The 19,760-nt window shown below is 41.9% G+C and overlaps 1 protein-coding gene across 3 annotated transcripts in view; it reads left to right on the forward strand.

The window, feature by feature from the left end:
• The first annotated feature begins 5,214 nt into the window (after positions 1 to 5,214).
• Positions 5,215 to 19,760, forward strand: part of slc34a1a (solute carrier family 34 member 1a) — a 29,292-nt gene continuing 14,746 nt past the window's right edge. The window contains exons 1-7 of one of the 3 annotated variants that reach the window (XM_046322835.1): positions 5,215 to 5,287; positions 9,196 to 9,276; positions 9,418 to 9,606; positions 13,822 to 13,971; positions 14,336 to 14,479; positions 15,383 to 15,494; positions 16,904 to 17,099. In XM_046322835.1, the coding sequence (XP_046178791.1) occupies positions 9,216 to 9,276; positions 9,418 to 9,606; positions 13,822 to 13,971; positions 14,336 to 14,479; positions 15,383 to 15,494; positions 16,904 to 17,099 (852 nt within the window). In that variant the 5' untranslated portion in view covers positions 5,215 to 5,287; positions 9,196 to 9,215. Of the gene's footprint in view, positions 5,288 to 7,244; positions 7,288 to 9,195; positions 9,277 to 9,417; positions 9,607 to 13,821; positions 13,972 to 14,335; positions 14,480 to 15,382; positions 15,495 to 16,903; positions 17,100 to 19,760 lie in introns of those variants that run through there. The other 2 variants (XM_046322831.1, XM_046322832.1) reach the window with 2 other exon arrangements.

Below are 19,760 nucleotides of genomic sequence, written 5' to 3' on the forward strand. Positions count from 1 at the left end.
GACCAGTCTCTTCCCTTAGAACTGATCAAAATACTGACGATAAAACATTATTGTTGGTGTGGTTATCAGTAAGAATTATGACATTTTCTAAGTTAACCAAGAAAGTTTGTCAACATGGTTCACAAGAGGGACAAAGTTGGGCTGGGGAGAGGTGTGATTTAAAAAGAAAAATGTTTTATTAGTCTCAGCGCTGTGTGTACGTACATGTGGGGTCTAAAATTGACGGCCTTGATAAAGATAAGCAATAATGACTACACTTGCCCTCAAAACAGCCGAGATATGGACTCTTCAAGGTCTCGAAAGAATTCCACACGGATGCTGGCCCATGTTGACTCCAATGCTTCCCACAGTTGTGATGTGTTGGCAAATTCAGTGTGGCGAAACCCAGCAGCGTTGCAATTCCTAATGCAAACTAATGCGCCTGACACCTACCACACCACCAACACCTACTAGTTCAAAGACACGGACATGTTTTGTCTTGCCCATTTACCCTTTGAATGAAACACGCACACAAACCATGTTGCAATTGTCTCAATGCTAAAAAAATAATTCTTTAACCGGTTTCCTCCCCTTCATCTAAATGAATTTGAAGTGGATTTAAATAGTGACTTCAGTAAGGGATCATAGCTTTCACCTGGATTCAAATACAAAATTAGTTGTTACATGCGTCCAATGTAACAGGTACAGTGAAACGCTTACTTTCAAGCCCTTAACCAACAATTGCAGATTTTAATATTTAAATATTTAAACTGCAGTAAGAAAAGTAACAAATGAGTAGCCCCTGTACATAGCCTCATTTTGTTTTTACTTTTCTTACTGCAGTTATTTAAAGAAATGTTCTTTATAAAAAATAAAACATTGGTTAAGGGCTTGTAAGTAAGCATTTCACTGTAAGGTCTGCACCTGTGGTATTCGACGCATGTGACAAAATTGGACTTGAATCCAGGTGAAAGCTATGATTCCTTATGTACAGGGGCTACTGGTATGTATGTACAGGTTAGTCAAGGTAATCTGTAGTTAGGGGTAAAGTGACTGCATAGATAATTAACAGCGAGTAGCAGTGTTAAGGGGGCCAATGTAAATAGTCTGGTCAGCCATTTGATTAACTGTTTAGCAGTCAAATGGCTTGGGGGTAGAAGCTGTTAAGGAGCCTTTTGGACATAGGGTTGGCGATCTGGTACCGCTGGCCGTGCAGTAGAAGAGAATGTCTTTAAACATTCCACTAAGGTGGCTGGAGTCTTTGACAATTTTTAGGGCATTCCTCTGACATCGCCTGGTATAGAGGTCCTGGATGGTAGGAAGCTTGGCCCCATTGATGTACTGGGCTGTAAGCACTGCCTTGCGGTCAGATGCCGAGCAGTTGCCATACCAAGCGGTGATTCAATCAATGGTGCATCAGCGTGGCAGATGTGTTGTTGCCCACCCTCACCACCTGTGGTTGGCCCATCAGGAAGTCCAGGATCCAGTTGCAGAGGGAGATGTTTAGTCCCAGGGTTCTTAGCTTAGTGCTGCACCTTGAGGGCACTATGGTGTTGAAAGCTGCACTGTAGTCAACATAATTCTCGCAATAGGTGTTCTTCTTGTCCAAGTGGAAAAGGGCAGTGTGGAGTGTAATGGAGATTGGCTCATCTGTGGATCTGTTTGGGAGGTATAGAAATTGTAGTGGGTCTAGGGTTTCTGGGAGGATGGTGTTGATGTGAGCCATGACCAGCCTTTCAAAGCACTTCATGGCTACATACGTGAGTGCTGCGGGGGTGGTAGTCATTTAGGCAGGTTACTTTGGAGTTCTTGGGCACAGGGACTGTGGTCGTCTGCTTGAGACATGTAGGTGTTATAGACTTGGTCAGGAAGCGGTTGAAAATGTCAGTCAAGACACTCGCCAGTTGTTCAGCACATGCTCTGAGTACACTTCTTGGTAATCTATCTGACCCTCTGGCCTTGTGAATGTTGACCTTTTTGAAGGTCTTATGCACATCTGACATAGAGAGCATGATCACACAGTTGTCCAGAACAGCTAGTGCTCTCATGCATGGTTCAGTGTTGCTTGCCTCGAAGCAAGCATAGAAGGCATTTACCTCTTCTGGTAGGCTTGCATAGGCTCACTGGGGAGCTCGCGTCTGGGTTTCCCTTTTAATGCTGCTTCTGGGTGAGCATTCTCTTGTTTGTTTATGGCCTTTACAGCTTGTTGAGTGTGGTCTTAGTACCTGAATTGGTTTGTGGTGGTAAATGGAGATCTACAGAAAATATAGTAAAACTCTCTTGGTAAATAGCATGGTCTGCAGCTTATCATTAGGGATTCTATCTCAGGTGAGCAAAACCTTGAGACTTCCTTAATATTAGAGATCACACACCAGCTGTTGTTGACAAATAGACATAGACCACCATCGCTTGTCTTACCGGATGTAGCTGTTCTGTGTTGCCGATGCACGGAAGACCCAGCCAACTGTGTATATTATCCATGTCCTCGTTCAGCCACAACTCAGTGAAACATAAGATATTACAGTTTTTAATGTCCCATTGGTAGGATAGTCACGAAGGGAGCTCATGCAGTTTATTCTTCAGTGGACACCAGTATGACAGATTATCCACTTTCAGATTAATTTCACCAGGTCAGTCTGTCATGGAAAGGGCTTGTTCTGTACCAATACAATTACTCAGAGAAAGGGATTTTATTTTAAAATATATATTTTTCAAAGGTAGGTGTCAAAATTGAAACTCCTAAACATTATAAAAAAAGTAGTCCAACATTCAGTATTTGTTCCCATATTCCTTGCATGCAATGACAGCATCAAGTTTGTGACTTGACAAACTTGTTGGATGCATTTGCAGTTTATTTCAGATTTTTTCCCCACATATAAATGAATGGTAAATAGTGTCATTTTGGAGTACCTTTTATTGTAAATGCTCTCACCACTACCAATAACAGGGGTGGTTAGCATGTCTTGGGTATGATCTTTGACCCTCTAACTTGCTCACACATTATTATTCATGGTTAATTCAGGATTATCCATAATCATGTTAGCATGCACATTAATGTAGAAGTGTTTAGAAACATTCTTATTTACAATAAAAAGGGACTCCAAAATGACACATTATTTACCATTCATTTATATCAAGCACAAGATTTGAAACGCAACGAAAACGAACTGCAAATGCATCCAACAAGTTTGTAGAGTCACAAGCTTGATGTAGTCATTGCGTGCAAGGAGTACGGGACCCAAACACTGAACTTTTGACTAATTGTAAGAATCTTTAGAGGTGTTAATCATTTTGAAAAAAAGTGTTCTTAAACAAAACCTCTTTTTATCTCTGCAACTGTATTAGTAAAAAACAAATACAGTACAGCTCAGTATGTTAATTATTTTATACAGTTATTATTGATCTTTATTTAAGGGTGTCAATCATTGCGGACTCCAATGTACTTCCACACTAGGTGTACAGTTGTCATGTTTTCATTTATCTTAGATTGTTGCAATGTCAATTGGCATGTTTCACTGTTCTCTTGGTACTGTTTTCAGTGTTACACTGGCATGTTTCACTGTTCTCTTGGTACTGTTTTCAGTGTTACACTGGCATGTTTCACTGTTCTCTTGGTACTGTTTTCAGTGTTACACTGGCATGTTTCACTGTTCTCTTGGTACTGTTTTCAGTGTTACACTGGCATGTTTCACTGTTCTCTTGGTACTGTTTTCAGTGTTACACTGGCATGTTTCACTGTTCTCTTGGTACTGTTTTCAGTGTTACACTGGCATGTTTGACTGTTCTCTTGGTACTGTTTTCAGTGTTACACTGGCATGTTTCACTGTTCTCTTGGTACTGTTTTCAGTGTTACACTGGCATGTTTCACTGTTCTCTTGGTACTGTTTTCAGTGTTACACTGGCATGTTTCACTGTTCTCTTGGTACTGTTTTCAGTGTTACACTGGCATGTTTCACTGTTCTCTTGGTACTGTTTTCAGTGTTACACTGGCATGTTTCACTGTTCTCTTGGTACTGTTTTCAGTGTTACACTGGCATGTTTCACTGTTCTCTTGGTACTGTTTTCAGTGTTACACTGGCATGTTTCACTGTTCTCTTGGTACTGTTTTCAGTGTTACACTGGCATGTTTCAGTGTTCTCTTGGTACTGTTTTCAGTGTTACACTGGCATGTTTGAAGGTAGCAGTCGTTTGGCTGGCATGTGTTATGGCTGGCCCACTAGTGCTCTGTGTTGTTTCTCCCCGTGCCACGCTGGGCAGCAGAGACAATGCCCTGGCACTGGCACAGTTGGCCTGAATTAGCAACATTACCCAGGATTTACCTGGTGATCACGGGTTTGTGTATGTGATGGTAAACTCCAGGATTTCTCTCCCACCTGCTAACCTCCATGTTAATCTCTTTTCAATACCAGCTGAAGATCTACAAATATCATGATCCTGTATCTTCCATGGGGGACCTTCCCATCTCCCCTGAGGAGGAATGGAGACACAGTTGTGTCAGTTTCTCTCTTGTTTGTCAGGGGTTATTACTGGCCTGGGTTCAGAAGATCTGGGTGAAAATACTGCTGATATGAAAGTTCTGTGAACAGAGTAATAATTAACATCTGACAACTCCCACTCTCTGGAGGCCTTTACCCTGGGGAACTTACGGGAGGCCCTGAATGTTCTCTGTTTCCCTCTCGCTCGCTTGCTGTGTGTTCAGAAGATCTCCAGTAAGCCATCTTATTCCATTAAAGCATTCATTCTACAGAGTCTTCTCAGGTCACCAGTGCTGATGAGAAATACATAATAAGCACTCTAGATTCATAATGTGGAGAGAACCTCACCTTGAATTACCAGACAGTCTGTAATGGAGAATTTTTAGAATATTCCACTCTCACCAGTAGGTGTCAGATTTACCCTGCTTTTAGAAACACATAATTTGAGTTATTAATTCAATAGAAAAAATCCTCCTCCCATGCAGTTTCTAATCTACACTCAGAGGGTCTATATTAAATGATGCCCTATTGAACAACCACCTCAGCTCAACCATGACATAAACTAACATGGTACAACATAACAGCCACTATCCTGAATACCTCAGTTTATGTGATATTAATGTTCTCAATTGTTGTTATTGATTAATGGTGTGAGGCCCAATGATGTGACCAGTTAATCAGTAAGACAAGTGGTGTCCTTTTTTAAACGTTAAACTCAGTCAGCTGGTATATAATACGACTGGTTTTTCATTTTCTTCATGAAGAGTCTCTTTGAGAGTGACTTTAGGTGATACACTTCATCAAAGGAACATTACGCTAAGGGACAAACCAAGGTGAGATCTACTATAAGATCTATGTAGTGATGCGAGACCTACTTTATAAGATCTATGTAGTGATGCGAGACCTACTTTATAAGATCTATGTAGTGATGCGAGACCTACTTTGTATGATCTATGTAGTGATGTGAGATCTACTTTATAACATCTATGTACTGTTGTGAGATCTACTTTATAAGATCTATGTAGTGTTGTGAGTTCTACTTTATAAGATCTATGTAGTGTTGTGAGATCTACTTTATAAGATATATGTAGTATTGTGAGATCTACTTTATAAGATCTATGTAGTGATGTGAGATCTACTTTATAATGTCTATGTAGTGTTGTGAGATCTACTTTATAAGGTCTATGTAGTGATGTGAGATCTACCTTATAAGGTCTATGTAATGATGTGATAGTATAATTTTATGATAAGCCCAAAGGTAAGTCTACAAACTAAGGATAATGATCATCACATTACTTTACCATGGATGCAACCCCTGTGTTTCGAAGCTGTTCAACCTTTATACATAAGACATTACATGAGTTGCATGAATGATTCAATTTTGAATGACTAAAATGTAAATGCATAACTCCATTCCAATGAATACATATTGCTTTGTCTTTGGAGAGCTCCCATCCATCAGGATGCTTGCTTAATTATATCCAATTAATAATTGATTCAAGGGATTTGCTGTTCTTCAAGAAACCCTCACAATATTACTCATCTTGGAGAGGTACACCATGTAGATAGGATTAGAAGGCAATCGCACATGCTCACACGCACTTACACACGTGCACGCATACACACACCCAAATTCCTAGCTTGTGACTTTGCAAAAATGTTGGATGCATTTGCAGTTCATTTTGGTTGTGTTTCAGAAGATTCTTTGCCCAATAGAAATGGATGATAAATAATGTATTGTCATTTTGGACTAACTTTTAACGTAAAAAATAATATAATATGTTTTGAAACACTTCTACAATAATGTGCATGCCAAGACATGCCAATCTCTCACCATTACCAATAACAGGAGAGGTTAGCATGTCTTGGGGCTATTATCTTTGACCGTCTGTAACTTTCTCACTCATCATTATTTACAATGAATACAAACCACAAAATAATTCTCATCTTTCAGAGGTACATCATGTAGGTAGAATTAGAAGGCACACACGGACACACACACACCCGCAGTGCGCAAACACTCGCACGCGATCACACGCACGCACACACGCACGCACGCACGCACGCACACACACGCACGCACGCACGCACGCACGCACACACACACACACACACACACACACACACACACACACACACACACACACTCACATAAAGGAATTCAGAGTTGCACTCACTTCTTTCGGTAGATGTATATACTAGCCTGCTGTAACTCTGTTGGTGCCTGGATTCCTCACACACTCAGAAAACAGCTCAACCAGCAAGATGGCACAGAAGTGCTACCGTCACTCTAAAATAAGTACTCAACTCACAGTCACAGAAAAGGTTCTAGGCTTTTAAGAACACATTAGCTGTAACAACTCCGCAGGTGTCCCCAATCTGAAAACCTCTAAGCGACAGCTTAGACGTGAAAAAAGCTTTCCCCTACAGAGAGAACAAGACAACTTTGAAGGAAGGGAGTCTGATTTCTGTAGAAAGTGTCGGCTGGCAGTCTGACGACCATAAGCACCGGACATTTAGAGGGGAAAATTAGGAAAGAGATGTTTCTGAGGACAGTGATGTTACATTTATGTTTCTGAGGAGTGATGTTTCTGAGAACAGAGGTGTTCTCTTCATCTGACAAGGCCTTTACTGGTAGGGATGATGTCTACAAGACAAGTTTATCTGAGTACTGCCAGAGAGCAGAGGACTGTTGACCCCTTACATCAAGGACTGCTGTCAGTAAATAAAATGTAGTCTTCCTTTTTTCACATTTAATTGGCTGCTATCGCACCTTCTCTTTAGCTAGCTGGTGAAAGGATGAGCACAGTGAAAGCAGAGAGGGTTACGAAAGGTAAGGGCAGTGTTTGTCCCTGTTCCATGTCTCTCTGATATGTAGGTATTGCAGTCTGTCTCAACCTTGGAATTATAGCTAGTGTTGACTTTTTTCCTCTTATAGCCAGTGACTAAAATTGGCATATTTGCAATAAATGAAGGACTCATCTGGAATTACAGAGGGTTGGCCTTATGGTTTCATTATTTAACTGCTCCCATCTTGAGTTCGAATTCGAATGTATGGCAAATAGCGACCATGTCAATTATTTTTTCCCTGCTACCCTTGCCAACAAAAGAGGACCACAATGGCTATAGACAGTTGATGGTATACAGTACCAGTCAAAAGTTTAGACACACCTACTCATTCCAGGGTTTTTCTTAATTTTTACTATTTTCTACATTGTAAAATAATAGTGAAGAGATCAAAACTATGAAATATCACGTATGGAATCATTTAATAACCAAAAAAGTGTTAAATTAAAAAAAATGTATTTTAAATGTTAGAAATGTTAGATTCTCCTTTGCCTTGATGACAGCTTTGCACACTCTTAGCATTCTCTCAACCAGCTTCATGAGGTAGTCACCTGGAATGCAAGTGTGCCTTGTTAAAAGTTCATTTGTGGAATTTCTTTCCTTCTTAATGTGTTTAAGACAATTAGTTGTGTTGTGACAAGGTAGGGGTGGTATACAGAAGAAAGCCCGATTTGGCAAAAGCCAAATCCATATTATGGCAAGAAGAGCACAAATAAGCAAAGAGAAACGACAATCCATCATTACTTTAAGACTTGAAAGGACTTGAAAAGACAAGCCAGAGTTACCTCTGCTGCAGAGTATATGTTCATGAGAGTTACATGCCTCCAGAAATTGCAACACAAATAAATGCTTCACAGAGTTTAAGTAACAGACACATCTCAACCTCAACTGTTCAGAGGAGACTGTGTGAATCAGGCCTTCATGGTCAAATTGCTGCAAAGAAACCACTACTAAAGGACACAAATAATAAGAAGAGACTTGCTTGGGCCAAGAAACACGAGCAATGGACATTAGACTGGTGGAAATACGTCTTTGGTCTGATGAGTCCAAATTTGAGGTTTTTGGTTCCAACCAAAGTGTCTTTATGATATTCAGAGTAGATGAACGGATGATCTCTGCATGTGTGGTTCCCAACGTGAAGCATGGAGGAAGAGGTGTGATGGTGTGGGGGTGCTTTTCTGGTGACACTGCCAGTGATTTATTTAGAATTCAAGGCACACTTAACCAGCATGGCTACCACAGCATTCTGCAGCGATATGCCATCCCATCTGGTTTGCGCTGAGTGGGACTATCATTTATTTTTCAACAGGACAATGACCCAATACACCTCCAGGCTGTGTAAGGGCTATTTGACCAAGAAGGAGAGTGATGGAGTGCTCCATCAGATGTCCTGGCCTTCACAATCCCCCGTTTACACCCAATTGAGATGATTTGAGATGAGTTTGACCACAGAGTGAAGGAAAAGCAGACAACATGTGCTCAGCATATGTGGAAACTCCTTCAATACTGTTGGTAAAGCCTTCCAGGTGAAGCTGGTTGAGAGAATGCCAAGAGTGTGCAAAGCTGTCATCAATGCAATGCAAAGGGTTGCTACTTTGAAGAATCTCAAATATAAAATATATTTTGATTTGTTGAACACTTTTTTGGTTACTACATGATTCCATATGTGTTTTTTCATATATCTTCACTATTGTTCAACAATGCACAAAATAGTAAAAATAAAGAAAAACCCTTGAATGAGTAGGTGTCTTCAAACTTTTCACTGGTACTGTGTATATATATATATATATATATATATATATATATATATATATATATATATATATATATATATATATATATATATTTTTTTTTTTTAAATGGCCAAATAAAATAAGATACTCTTTCTCTACAGCCCTATACAGTGAAGTCATCATGTCCTCTCGTCTAATCACAATACTTTCATCCAGCGTGGAACCTATGATCAACTACAACGGTAAATTCCAGGAGTGATATTTTATCATATCAAAAAGTGTGCCCAGAGAATTCAAGGCACTTTGTCAATAAATACTTTGTCTTCAACCTCAAATTCAGAATTAATTGTTTGAATCCAGTAAAATGTAAACTGTGGTTTTAGGGGGACGGACCCATGGCGCTCCCGCTTCCCTGCGTCCCAAACATCTCCTGGAGGAGGACAGGGAGTCAGGCCTTGGGTCCACTCTGGACCTCATCAGCAGCTTGGAGGGGTACAGCCAGGAGGATGAACCAACCTCTCCCACCTCCTCCCCCAAACCAAGGGAAGGGAACAGTCCCCCCAAAGAGCAAGGTACAGCACTCTGAAGTTCCAGACACATTTTCCCCCTGCATGCAATTATACTATATTTACATCAACACTCCTACAAGAGGAGATACTGTGTAGTGAATGTGGAAGAGAGTCATTGTGATAACCTATTAGTCAGTCATTTTATTTTATTTTATTAGGCTCCTAATGGGCCCACACCAAAGCTGACAGCTAGTTTTCCTGGGATCTGACACAGTGAATAATACATTACAGACAAAAACACTTGACAATTTACATGCATTAAACATGAAAGGAAAATGTTCATTTTTTTTACAAACACATTTATGTAAATGGTATATTATAGAAGGGTCAAGACACCTTTTTTGTGATTTCATGTTTTTGAGAAACTTATCCAAAACAGCAAATCACTTCCTCATCCTCCTTGTGTACTATGGGCCCCCCGAAAACACATGAATAAAGGCTCCAAAAACACCATCATTCGTCTTTTTAGAAACGGCCAAGCTCTCAGTGAAGTGATCATCCAAATTCTATCCGCAATATTTTATTCCATTTTCTACGACTCAAGCCGTTTCCCCTTTCCAGCTGTTCCATTCTCTGTGTAGCCTGCTGCTACAGGTAACTGCCACAATTGTAATGAATACTCATGGAGAAAAAGGTGTAGATTCATGAGAGCGTGGCAGGTGTTTAATTCGCCTTCACAGAAGGCAGGAATCGTGGTCACAGGCAGGCAATGGTCATACACAGGTAGGCAAACAGGCAGGTTAATCAAAACTAGGACTGAAGACTATAACTGGTTCTCACAAACGAGCTAGGAAAAGGCTTAGTAGAGTCAAAATGAACAATAGCTCACAAAGGCACAAACAGAATGAACTGAACTAGATAAGGAGCTGATGAGACTGGGTGAGTAACTCACACGGGTGAAATCAATGAACAAAAATGAAAGACAGGGCTACATTCAAGAACACAACAAAACAGAACACAAGATTGACTAAGACAATAAATACAGAACCTTACAAAAAATAATATAAAACACCAACATAAAGTGTCTTAATAGGGCGTTGGCCACCATGACTTGCCAGAACAGCTTCAGTGTGCCTTGGCATAGATTTTTTCTCTAATCAATTGTCTAGTGTTGGTGATCGCGTGCCCACTGGAGCCGCTTTCTTCTTGTTTTCAGTTGATACGAGTGGAACCTGGTGTTGGTGTCTGCTGCACTTCCCACACTGCCCCTACTCGGATGGTATCGCGCCGTCCCAACCTTCGCTCTCTCTCCCCCGCTACTCTCTCGTCTTCCATCCTATCATCTCTTCCCTCTGCTCAAACCTTCTCCAACCTATCTCCTGATTCTGCCTCCTCAACCCTCCTCTCCTCCCTTTCTGCATCCTTTGACTCTCTATGTCCCCTATCTTCCAGGCCGGCTCGGTCCTCCCCTCCCGCTCCGTGGCTTGACGACTCAATGCGAGCTCACAGAACAGGGCTCCGGAAGGCCGAGCGGAAATGGAGGAAAACTCGCCTCCCTGCGGACCTGGCATCCTTTCACTCCCTCCTCTCTACATTTTCCTCCTCTGTCTCTGCTGCTAAAGCCACTTTCTACCACTCTAAATTCCAAGCATCTGCCTCTAACCCTAGGAAGCTCTTTGCCACATTCTCCTCCCTCCTGAATCCTCCTCCCCCCCCCCTCCCTCTCTGCAGATGACTTCGTCAACCATTTTGAAAAGAAGATCGACGACATCCGATCCTCGTTTGCTAAGTCAAACAACACCGCTGGTTCTGCTCACACTGCCCTACCCTGTGCTCTGACCTCTTTCTCCCCTCTCTCTCCAGATGAAATCTCGCGTCTTGTGACGGCCGGCCGCCCAACAACCTGCCCGCTCGACCTGCCCCTCCTCTCTTCTCCAGACCATTTCCGGAGACCTTCTCCCTTACCTCACCTCGCTCATCAACTTATCCCTGACCGCTGGCTACTCCCTTCCGTCTTCAGACCACCCCTTCTGAAAAAACCTCACTCGATCCCTCCGATGTCAAAACTACAGACCAGTATCCCTTCTTTCTTTTCTCTCCAAAACTCTTGAACGTGCCGTCCTTGGTCAGCTCTCCCGCTATCTCTCTCAGAATGACCTTCTTGATCCAAATCAGTCAGGTTTCAAGACTAGTCATTCAACTGAGACTGCTCTTCTCTGTATCACGGAGGCGCTCCGCACCGCTAAAGCTAACTCTCTCTCCTCTGCTCTCATCCTTCTAGACCTATCGGCTGCCTTCGATACTGTGAACCATCAGATCCTCCTCTCCACCCTCTCCGAGTTGGGCATCTCCGGCGCGGCCCACGCTTGGATTGCGTCCTACCTGACAGGTCGCTCCTACCAGGTGGCGTGGCGAGAATCTGTCTCCTCACCACGCGCTCTCACCACTGGTGTCCCCCAGGGCTCTGTTCTAGGCCCTCTCCTATTCTCGCTATACACCAAGTCACTTGGCTCTGTCATAACCTCACATGGTCTCTCCTATCATTGCTATGCAGACGACATACAATTAATCTTCTCCTTTCCCCCTTCTGATGACCAGGTGGCGAATCGCATCTCTGCATGTCTGGCAGACATATCAGTGTGGATGACGGATCACCACCTCAAGCTGAACTTCGGCAAGACGGAGCTGCTCTTCCTCCCGGGGAAGGACTGCCCGTTCCATGATCTCGCCATCACGGTTGACAACTCCATTGTGTCCTCCTCCCAGAGCGCTAAGAACCTTGGCGTGATCCTGGACAACAAACTGTCGTTCTCAACTAACATCAAGGCGGTGGCCCGTTCCTGTAGGTTCATGCTCTACAACATCCGCAGAGTACGACCCTGCCTCACACAGGAAGCGGCGCAGGTCCTAATCCAGGCACTTGTCATCTCCCGTCTGGATTACTGCAACTCGCTGTTGGCTGGGCTCCCTGCCTGTGCCATTAAACCCCTACAACTCATCCAGAACGCCGCAGCCCGTCTAGTGTTCAACCTTCCCAAGTTCTCTCACGTCACCCCGCTCCTCCGCTCTCTCCACTGGCTTCCAGTTGAAGCTCGCATCCGCTACAAGACCATGGTGCTTGCCTACGGAGCTGTGAGGGGAACGGCACCTCAGTACCTCCAGGCTCTGATCAGGCCCTACACCCAAATAAGGGCACTGCGTTCATCCACCTCTGGCCTGCTCGCCTCCCTACCACTGAGGAAGTACAGTTCCCGCTCAGCTCAGTCAAAACTGTTCGCTGCTCTGGCTCCCCAATGGTGGAACAAACTCCCTCACGACGCCAGGACAGCGGAGTCAATCACCACCTTCCGGAGACACCTGAAACCCCACCTCTTTAAGGAACACCTAGGATAGGATAAAGTAATCCTTCTCACCCCCTCCCCCCTTAAAATATTTAGATGCACTATTGTAAAGTGGTTGTTCCACTGGATGTCATAAGGTGAATGCACCAATTTGTAAGTCGCTCTGGATAAGAGCGTCTGCTAAATGACTTAAATGTAAATGTAAATGTAAATGCTGCAATAGCACATCCGTGACAACGAGTTGTGCGTTCCTAGATGCCATTCTGCACACTACTGTTGTACTGCGCTGTTATTTGTCTGTTTGTGGCCTGCCTGTTAGCTTGCACAATTCTTGCCATTCTCCTTCAACTTCTGAAAAGCCCAGCAGGGCAGCTGTTTCTGAGATACTGGATCCGGCGTGTCTGGCACCAACGATTATTCCAAGTAGTTTAGGTCACTCGTTTGGCCATTCTAACGTACAATCGAACAGTAACTGAATGCCCCGATGCCTGTCTGCCTGCTTTATATAGCAAGCCCCGGCCATGTGACTCACTTTTGGTACAAGCAATCCATTTTTGTGATAAACTGGCCACTGAGTGTATATACTGTGTATATATCTAAAACTACAACTAAAGTCACAAATGTACACAATTAATAATAAAGAAACAATACAACTAAAGATTACTAATGAGTGTGTGTTAAGAGTGTGTGCACATCTATCTCTTATATGTACAGTACATGTCAGTACATACACACAAAAATTAGGTCACAATGGGGAGAGGCTTTGCTTATTTTGTCATTACGTTGTTGCCTTGTCTTGTCAAAGAGATACTGTTTCTTAACTAGGACAAATGTTGGTTTGTTCTTCAGGAAGAAACATTGTAATAATGCATTTGTTCTTTCTATCTTTTTCTTTCTTGTTCTTTCGTTCTCTGGTTGTTTCTCTTGTTTTGATCAGCAGCCACCGCAGAACCTGACATGGAGCTCAGTCCCAACAGAGTCAGAGAACTCTTCATCAACTGCTCCAAGATCCCTCTCCTCCTCCTCCTCCTCTTCTTCTTTGTCTGTTCATTAGACACACTGAGTTCAGCGTTCCAGCTGGCTGGGGGTGAGTAGATTACACTCAACTGTCCCTCCGAGATGAATTAGGTAATGAGGGATTTTATGTCTCACTATAATTAGGATGTTTTTGCACTCTGTCCTGTCCTCTCTGGGTGTGCTTTGTCAGATTAACTGACTCGTGCATTTTGATGACTATGATGAGAAAACCTGTGGAAACCTGTTGAGTCGATGACAATTACTATTGTATAACTAGACATAACTAAACGGATACTATTGGTACAAACTGATTCATGATATGGTACTGTAAACTGTGTGTTTACTCTAACTCTGAACAAGGTGGAAACGCTGTCTATTGTCATGGTGTAGGATATGTGTTAAGAGCTGTACATCCTGTATGTGTGTGACTGAAGGTAAGGTAGCAGGGGACATCTTCAAAGACAATGCAGTGCTGTCTAACCCAGTAGCAGGGCTGGTGGTGGGGATACTGGTCACTGTATTGGTCCAGAGCTCCTCCACATCCACCTCCATCATCGTCAGCCTCGTCTCCTCAGGATGTGAGTACTTGGAGAGAGAGATTCTGCGTCTGCATGTGTGTTCGTGCAGGTGTGTGTGTGTGTGTGCCTGCAGTCTTGTGGGTGTGTGCATATATGTTTTTGGGCTTGTGTTGGTCTGCATGAGGGTGAAAACATGGCTTGTAAATCTGAACTGAGTGAATAGGATTAAAGGGACCAGTGAAACAAGATGCTTATGAATTTGAAACAAAGTGGTGGAGCTCTCTCATCATTGTCAGTGCTTAGTTATGTATAACAGTCTCTTGGGGTGGGCTGTCTGCTGCCAATAGGGGTTATCCACAGAGACCTCTCATTCACTGTGGGTATGTGACCAGTGGCTATAGTACATTAGTATGCCAGGACTGTCTCTGTCTCAGCAGCCAATCTCAGAGAGGACACCAGGGGAATGATGGGCAATTACAACCGCCCAGCTTCTCTGTGCCTCCTATCTGTCTGTGAGCTGTATGTATGTGTGAATGCGCAAAGGGTCATCATCTGCATAATAGGCCCCAGCAAAAATAAAACCAGTTCTTCAGTTAAAAACTGAGATGCCTCCACTCACCTGCAAATTACCTTCAGTTTTCCCTCCATTAAAAGCATTTTGAAATAGGAAGGGTCAGGTTTGATAATATTTAAGCCCGAGCATTACCATAATCATGGCACTTTATGCAGTCTTTGAGAAGAAGCCAAAGTCATTACATAAATATGGGAGGTTGTGTAACTATGTGTGTGTGTGTGTGTGTGTGTGTGTGTGTGTGTGTGTGTGTGTGTGTGTGTGTGTGTGTGTGTGTGTGTGTGTGTGTGTGTGTGTGTGTGTGTGTGTGTGTGTGTGTGTGTGTGTGTGTGTGTGTGTGTGTGTGTGTGTGTGTGTCTTTCTTTCTTTCTTTCTTTCTTTCCTTCTGACAGTGCTGGAGGTCCGGTCTGCCGTTCCTATCATCATGGGGACCAACATTGGGACATCGGTTACCAACACCATTGTAGCCATGATGCAGGCAGGGGAGAGAAATGACTTCAAACGGTACAAGGAGAGGAGAGGAGAGGAGAGGAGAGGAGATAGGCTGTGCAGTGAACTGTACAACTGTACTTCTCTTCAGTTCATGTGCTGTCATGTTAGCAGTATAACATCATCTAACCATATATAAGCCTATCAACAGCAGCAATGACATTTCTCAAGCTTGTTGACCCCATATCACTAACCTTATTAACCTCTCTGGGATATGTGGGATGCTAGCATCCCACCTAGCCAAAAGCCAGGGAAAATGCAGAGCGCCAAATTCAAATAAATTACTATAAAAATCAAACCTTCATTAAATGTAAATCACACATGCAAGATACCAAATTAAAGCTACATTTGTTTTGAATCCAGCTAACATGTCAGATTTCAAAAAGGTTTTTCGGCAAAAGCAAACAGTGCTATTATCTGAGGACTGCACCATAGTAAATAAAGAGAGAGAAGCATATTTCAACCCTGCAGGCGCAACACAAAAATCAGAAATAAAAATATAATTCATGCCTTACCTTTGACGAGCTTCTTTTGTTGGCACTCCAATATGTCCCATAAACATCACAAATGGTCATTTTGTTCGATTAATTTCGTCAATATATATCCAAAATGTCCATGTATTTGTCGCGTTTGATCCAGAAAAACACCGGTTCCAACTTGCGCAACGTGACTACAAAATATCTCAAAAGTTACCTGTAAACTTTGCCAAAACATTTCAAACTACTTTTGTAATACAACTTAGGTATTTTTTACCTTAAATAATCGATCTAATTGAAGACGGGATGATCTGTGTTTAATACAGGAGGAAAACAAACGTAGCTAGCTTTCTGGTCACACGCTTCTATCTAACAGGACACTTCAAGTTACCCTCGTTCAAGATGGCCGTACTTCTTCATTACACAAAGGATAAACCCCAACCAATTTCTAAAGACTGTTGACATCCAGTGGAAGCGATAGAAACGGCAAGAAGGTCCCTTAGAAATCTGGATTTCCAATGAAATCCCATTGAAAAGAGAGTGACCTCAAAAAAAGAAATCTGAATGGTTTGTCCTCATGGGTTTCGCCTGCTAAATAAGTTCTGTTATATTCACAGACATGATTCAAACAGGTTTAGAAACTTCAGAGTGTTTTCTGTCCAAATCTACTAATAATATGCATATCTTATCTTCTGGGGATGAGTATCACAATGACCTTTCTGATCCGAGTTAAAACACTTTATTGTCCATTTAAAGTGAAATGGACACTTTCACTAAACTAACTTAAATAACTCAGTCACATAAATACATGACGAAACAAGTAATGCGTAAGGGCATATTATTAAAAATCATCAGTACAATTACCCATAACACCGCTAAGGTAAATTATTGGAGGAGATCAAACACACAATTAACCAACCCACAACTGGGTTCTGTCTCTGTGTTCAGTGCGTTTGCTGGGGCTACCATCCATGACTGTTTCAACTGGCTGTCTGTGCTGGTGCTGCTGCCGATGGAGGTGGCTACAGGGCTGATGACCCACCTGGCCCACATCGTAGTCACCAGCTTCAACATTCAGACTGGAGAGGACGCCCCTGAGCTACTGAAGGTCATCACTGAACCAGTCACTAAACTCATCATACAGGTATTAACCAGTCCTTAAACTCATCATACAGGTGTTAACCAGTCATTAAACTCATCATACAGGTGTTAACCAGTCATTAAACTCATCATACAGGTGTTAACCAGTCATTAAACTCATCATACAGATGTTAACCAGTCATTAAACTCATCATACAGGTATTAACCAGTCATTAACCTCATCATACAGGTATTAACCAGTCATTAAACTCCTCATACAGATTAAACTCATCATACAGATGTTAACCAGTCATTAAACTCATCATACAGGTGTTAACCAGTCATTAACCTCATCATACAGATGTTAACCAGTCATTAAACTCATCATACAGATGTTAACCAGTCATTAAACTCATCATACAGGGGTTAACCAGTCATTAAACTCATCATACAGGTGTTAACCAGTCATTAACCTCATCATACAGATGTTAACCAGTCATTAAACTCATCATACAGATGTTAACCAGTCATTAAACTCATCATACAGGTGTTAACCAGTCATTAAACGTATCATACAGGTATTAACCAGTCATTAAACTCATCATACAGGTGAGTTGGATATATTTTTTTCTATTTTATTTTTTTGGATGAAAAACGTTCCCATTTCAAACAAGATATTTTGTCACGAAAAGATGCTCGACTATACATATAATTGACAGCTTTGGAAAGAAAACACTCTGACGTTTCCAAAACTGCAAGGATATTGTCTGTGAGTGCCACAGAACTGATGTTACAGGCGAAACCCAGATAAAAATCCAATCAGGATGTGCCACATTTTTTGAAACCGCCTCATGCCAATGACTCCTTATATGGCTGTGAATGAGCTACGAATGAGCTTACGTTTTCCACGCATTCCCCAAGGTGTCTACAGCATTGTGACATCTTTTTAGGCATTTCCATTGGAGAATGGCTGTAAGGGACCATATATAGCGAGCGGTCACATGGTGTCTCCCGGAGAAAATCTTGCGTAAAATACTGAGGTAGCCATTTTTCCAATCGTTTCTTATGAGAAACCAATTACCTCGACGGATATATTATCGAATACATATGTTAAAAACACCTTGAGGATGGATCCTAAACAACGTTTGCCGTGTTTCTGTCGATATTGTGGAGCAAATTTTGAAAAAAGTTCGGAGTTATAGTTGAAGTATTTTTCGGTCAATTTCTCGGCCAAGCAGGCTGAACAAACGGGAGCTTTTTCGCCTACAAAAATATTATTTTTGGAAAAAAGGAACATTTGCTATCTAACTGGGAGTCTCCTGAGTGAAAGCATCTGAAGTTCTTCAAAGGTAAATGATTTAATTTGGTTGCTTTTCTTATTTTCGTGAAAATGTAGCCTGCTGCCAGCAGAGCCTAGCATAGCATTATGCCATGATAAACTTACACAAATGCTTGTCTAGCGTTGGCTGTAACGCATATTTTGAAAATCTGAGATGACAATGTTGTTAACAAAGGCTAAGCTTGTGTTTGAATATATTTATTTCATTTCATTTGCGATTTTCATGAATAGGAAAAGTTGCGTTATGCTAATGCATTTGAGGCTATGATTACGCTCCCGGATACGGGTTTGCTAGTCGCAAGAAGTTAACCAGTCAATAAACGTATCATACAGGTGTTAACCAGTCATTAAACTCATCATACAGGTATTAACCAGTCATTAAACTCATCATACAGGTGTTAACTTGTCCAGCCACAGTGTCCGATTTCAAAAATGCTTTACGGCGAAAGCACACCAAACGATTATGTTACGTCAGCACCTAGTCACAGAAAAACATACAGCCATTTTCTAGCCAAGGAGAGGGCTCACAAAAATCAAAAATAGCGATTAAATTAATAACTAACCTTTGATGATCTTCATCAGATGGCACTCACATGACTTCATGTTACACAATAAATGTGTGTTCTGTTCAACAAAGTTAATCTTTATGTCCAAAAACCTCATTTGCAATTGGTGTGTTATATTTTTATTTATTTTTATTTCACCTTTATTTAATAGGCTAATTGAGAACAAGTTCTCATTTGCAACTGCGACCTGGCCAAGATAAAGCGTAGCAATTCGACACATACAACAACACAGAGTTACACATGGAATAAACAAAACATATAGTCAATAATACAGTAGAACAAAAGAAAACAAAAAGACTATATACAAATATAGGCCATGGTGAAAAGGTAATTACAATATATTAATTACAATTACAATATATTACAATATAATTACAATATAGCAATTAAACACTGGAATGGTAGATCGGCAGAAGATGAATGTGCAGGTAGAGATACTGGGGTGCAAAGGAGCAAAATAAATAAATAAATACCAGTATGGGGATGAGGTAGGTAGATAGATGGGCGGTTTACAGATGCAGTGATCTGTAAACTGCTCTGACAGCTGGTGCTTAAAGCTAATGAGGGAGATGTGAGTCTCCAGCTTCAGATATTTTTGCAATTTGTTCCAGTCATAGGCAGCAGAGAACTGAAAGGAAAGACGACCAAAGGAGGAATTGGCTTTGGGGGTGACCAGTGAGTTATACCTGCTGGAGCCCGTGCTACGATTGGGTGCTGCTATGGTGACCAGTGAGCTAAGATAAGGTGGGACTTTACCTAGCAGAGACTTGTAGATAACCTGTAGCCAGTGGGTTTGGCGACAAGTATGAAGCGAGGGCCG

Source organism: Oncorhynchus gorbuscha, linkage group LG23, assembly GCF_021184085.1.
Source record: "Oncorhynchus gorbuscha isolate QuinsamMale2020 ecotype Even-year linkage group LG23, OgorEven_v1.0, whole genome shotgun sequence".
Lineage (NCBI taxonomy): Eukaryota > Metazoa > Chordata > Actinopteri > Salmoniformes > Salmonidae > Oncorhynchus > Oncorhynchus gorbuscha.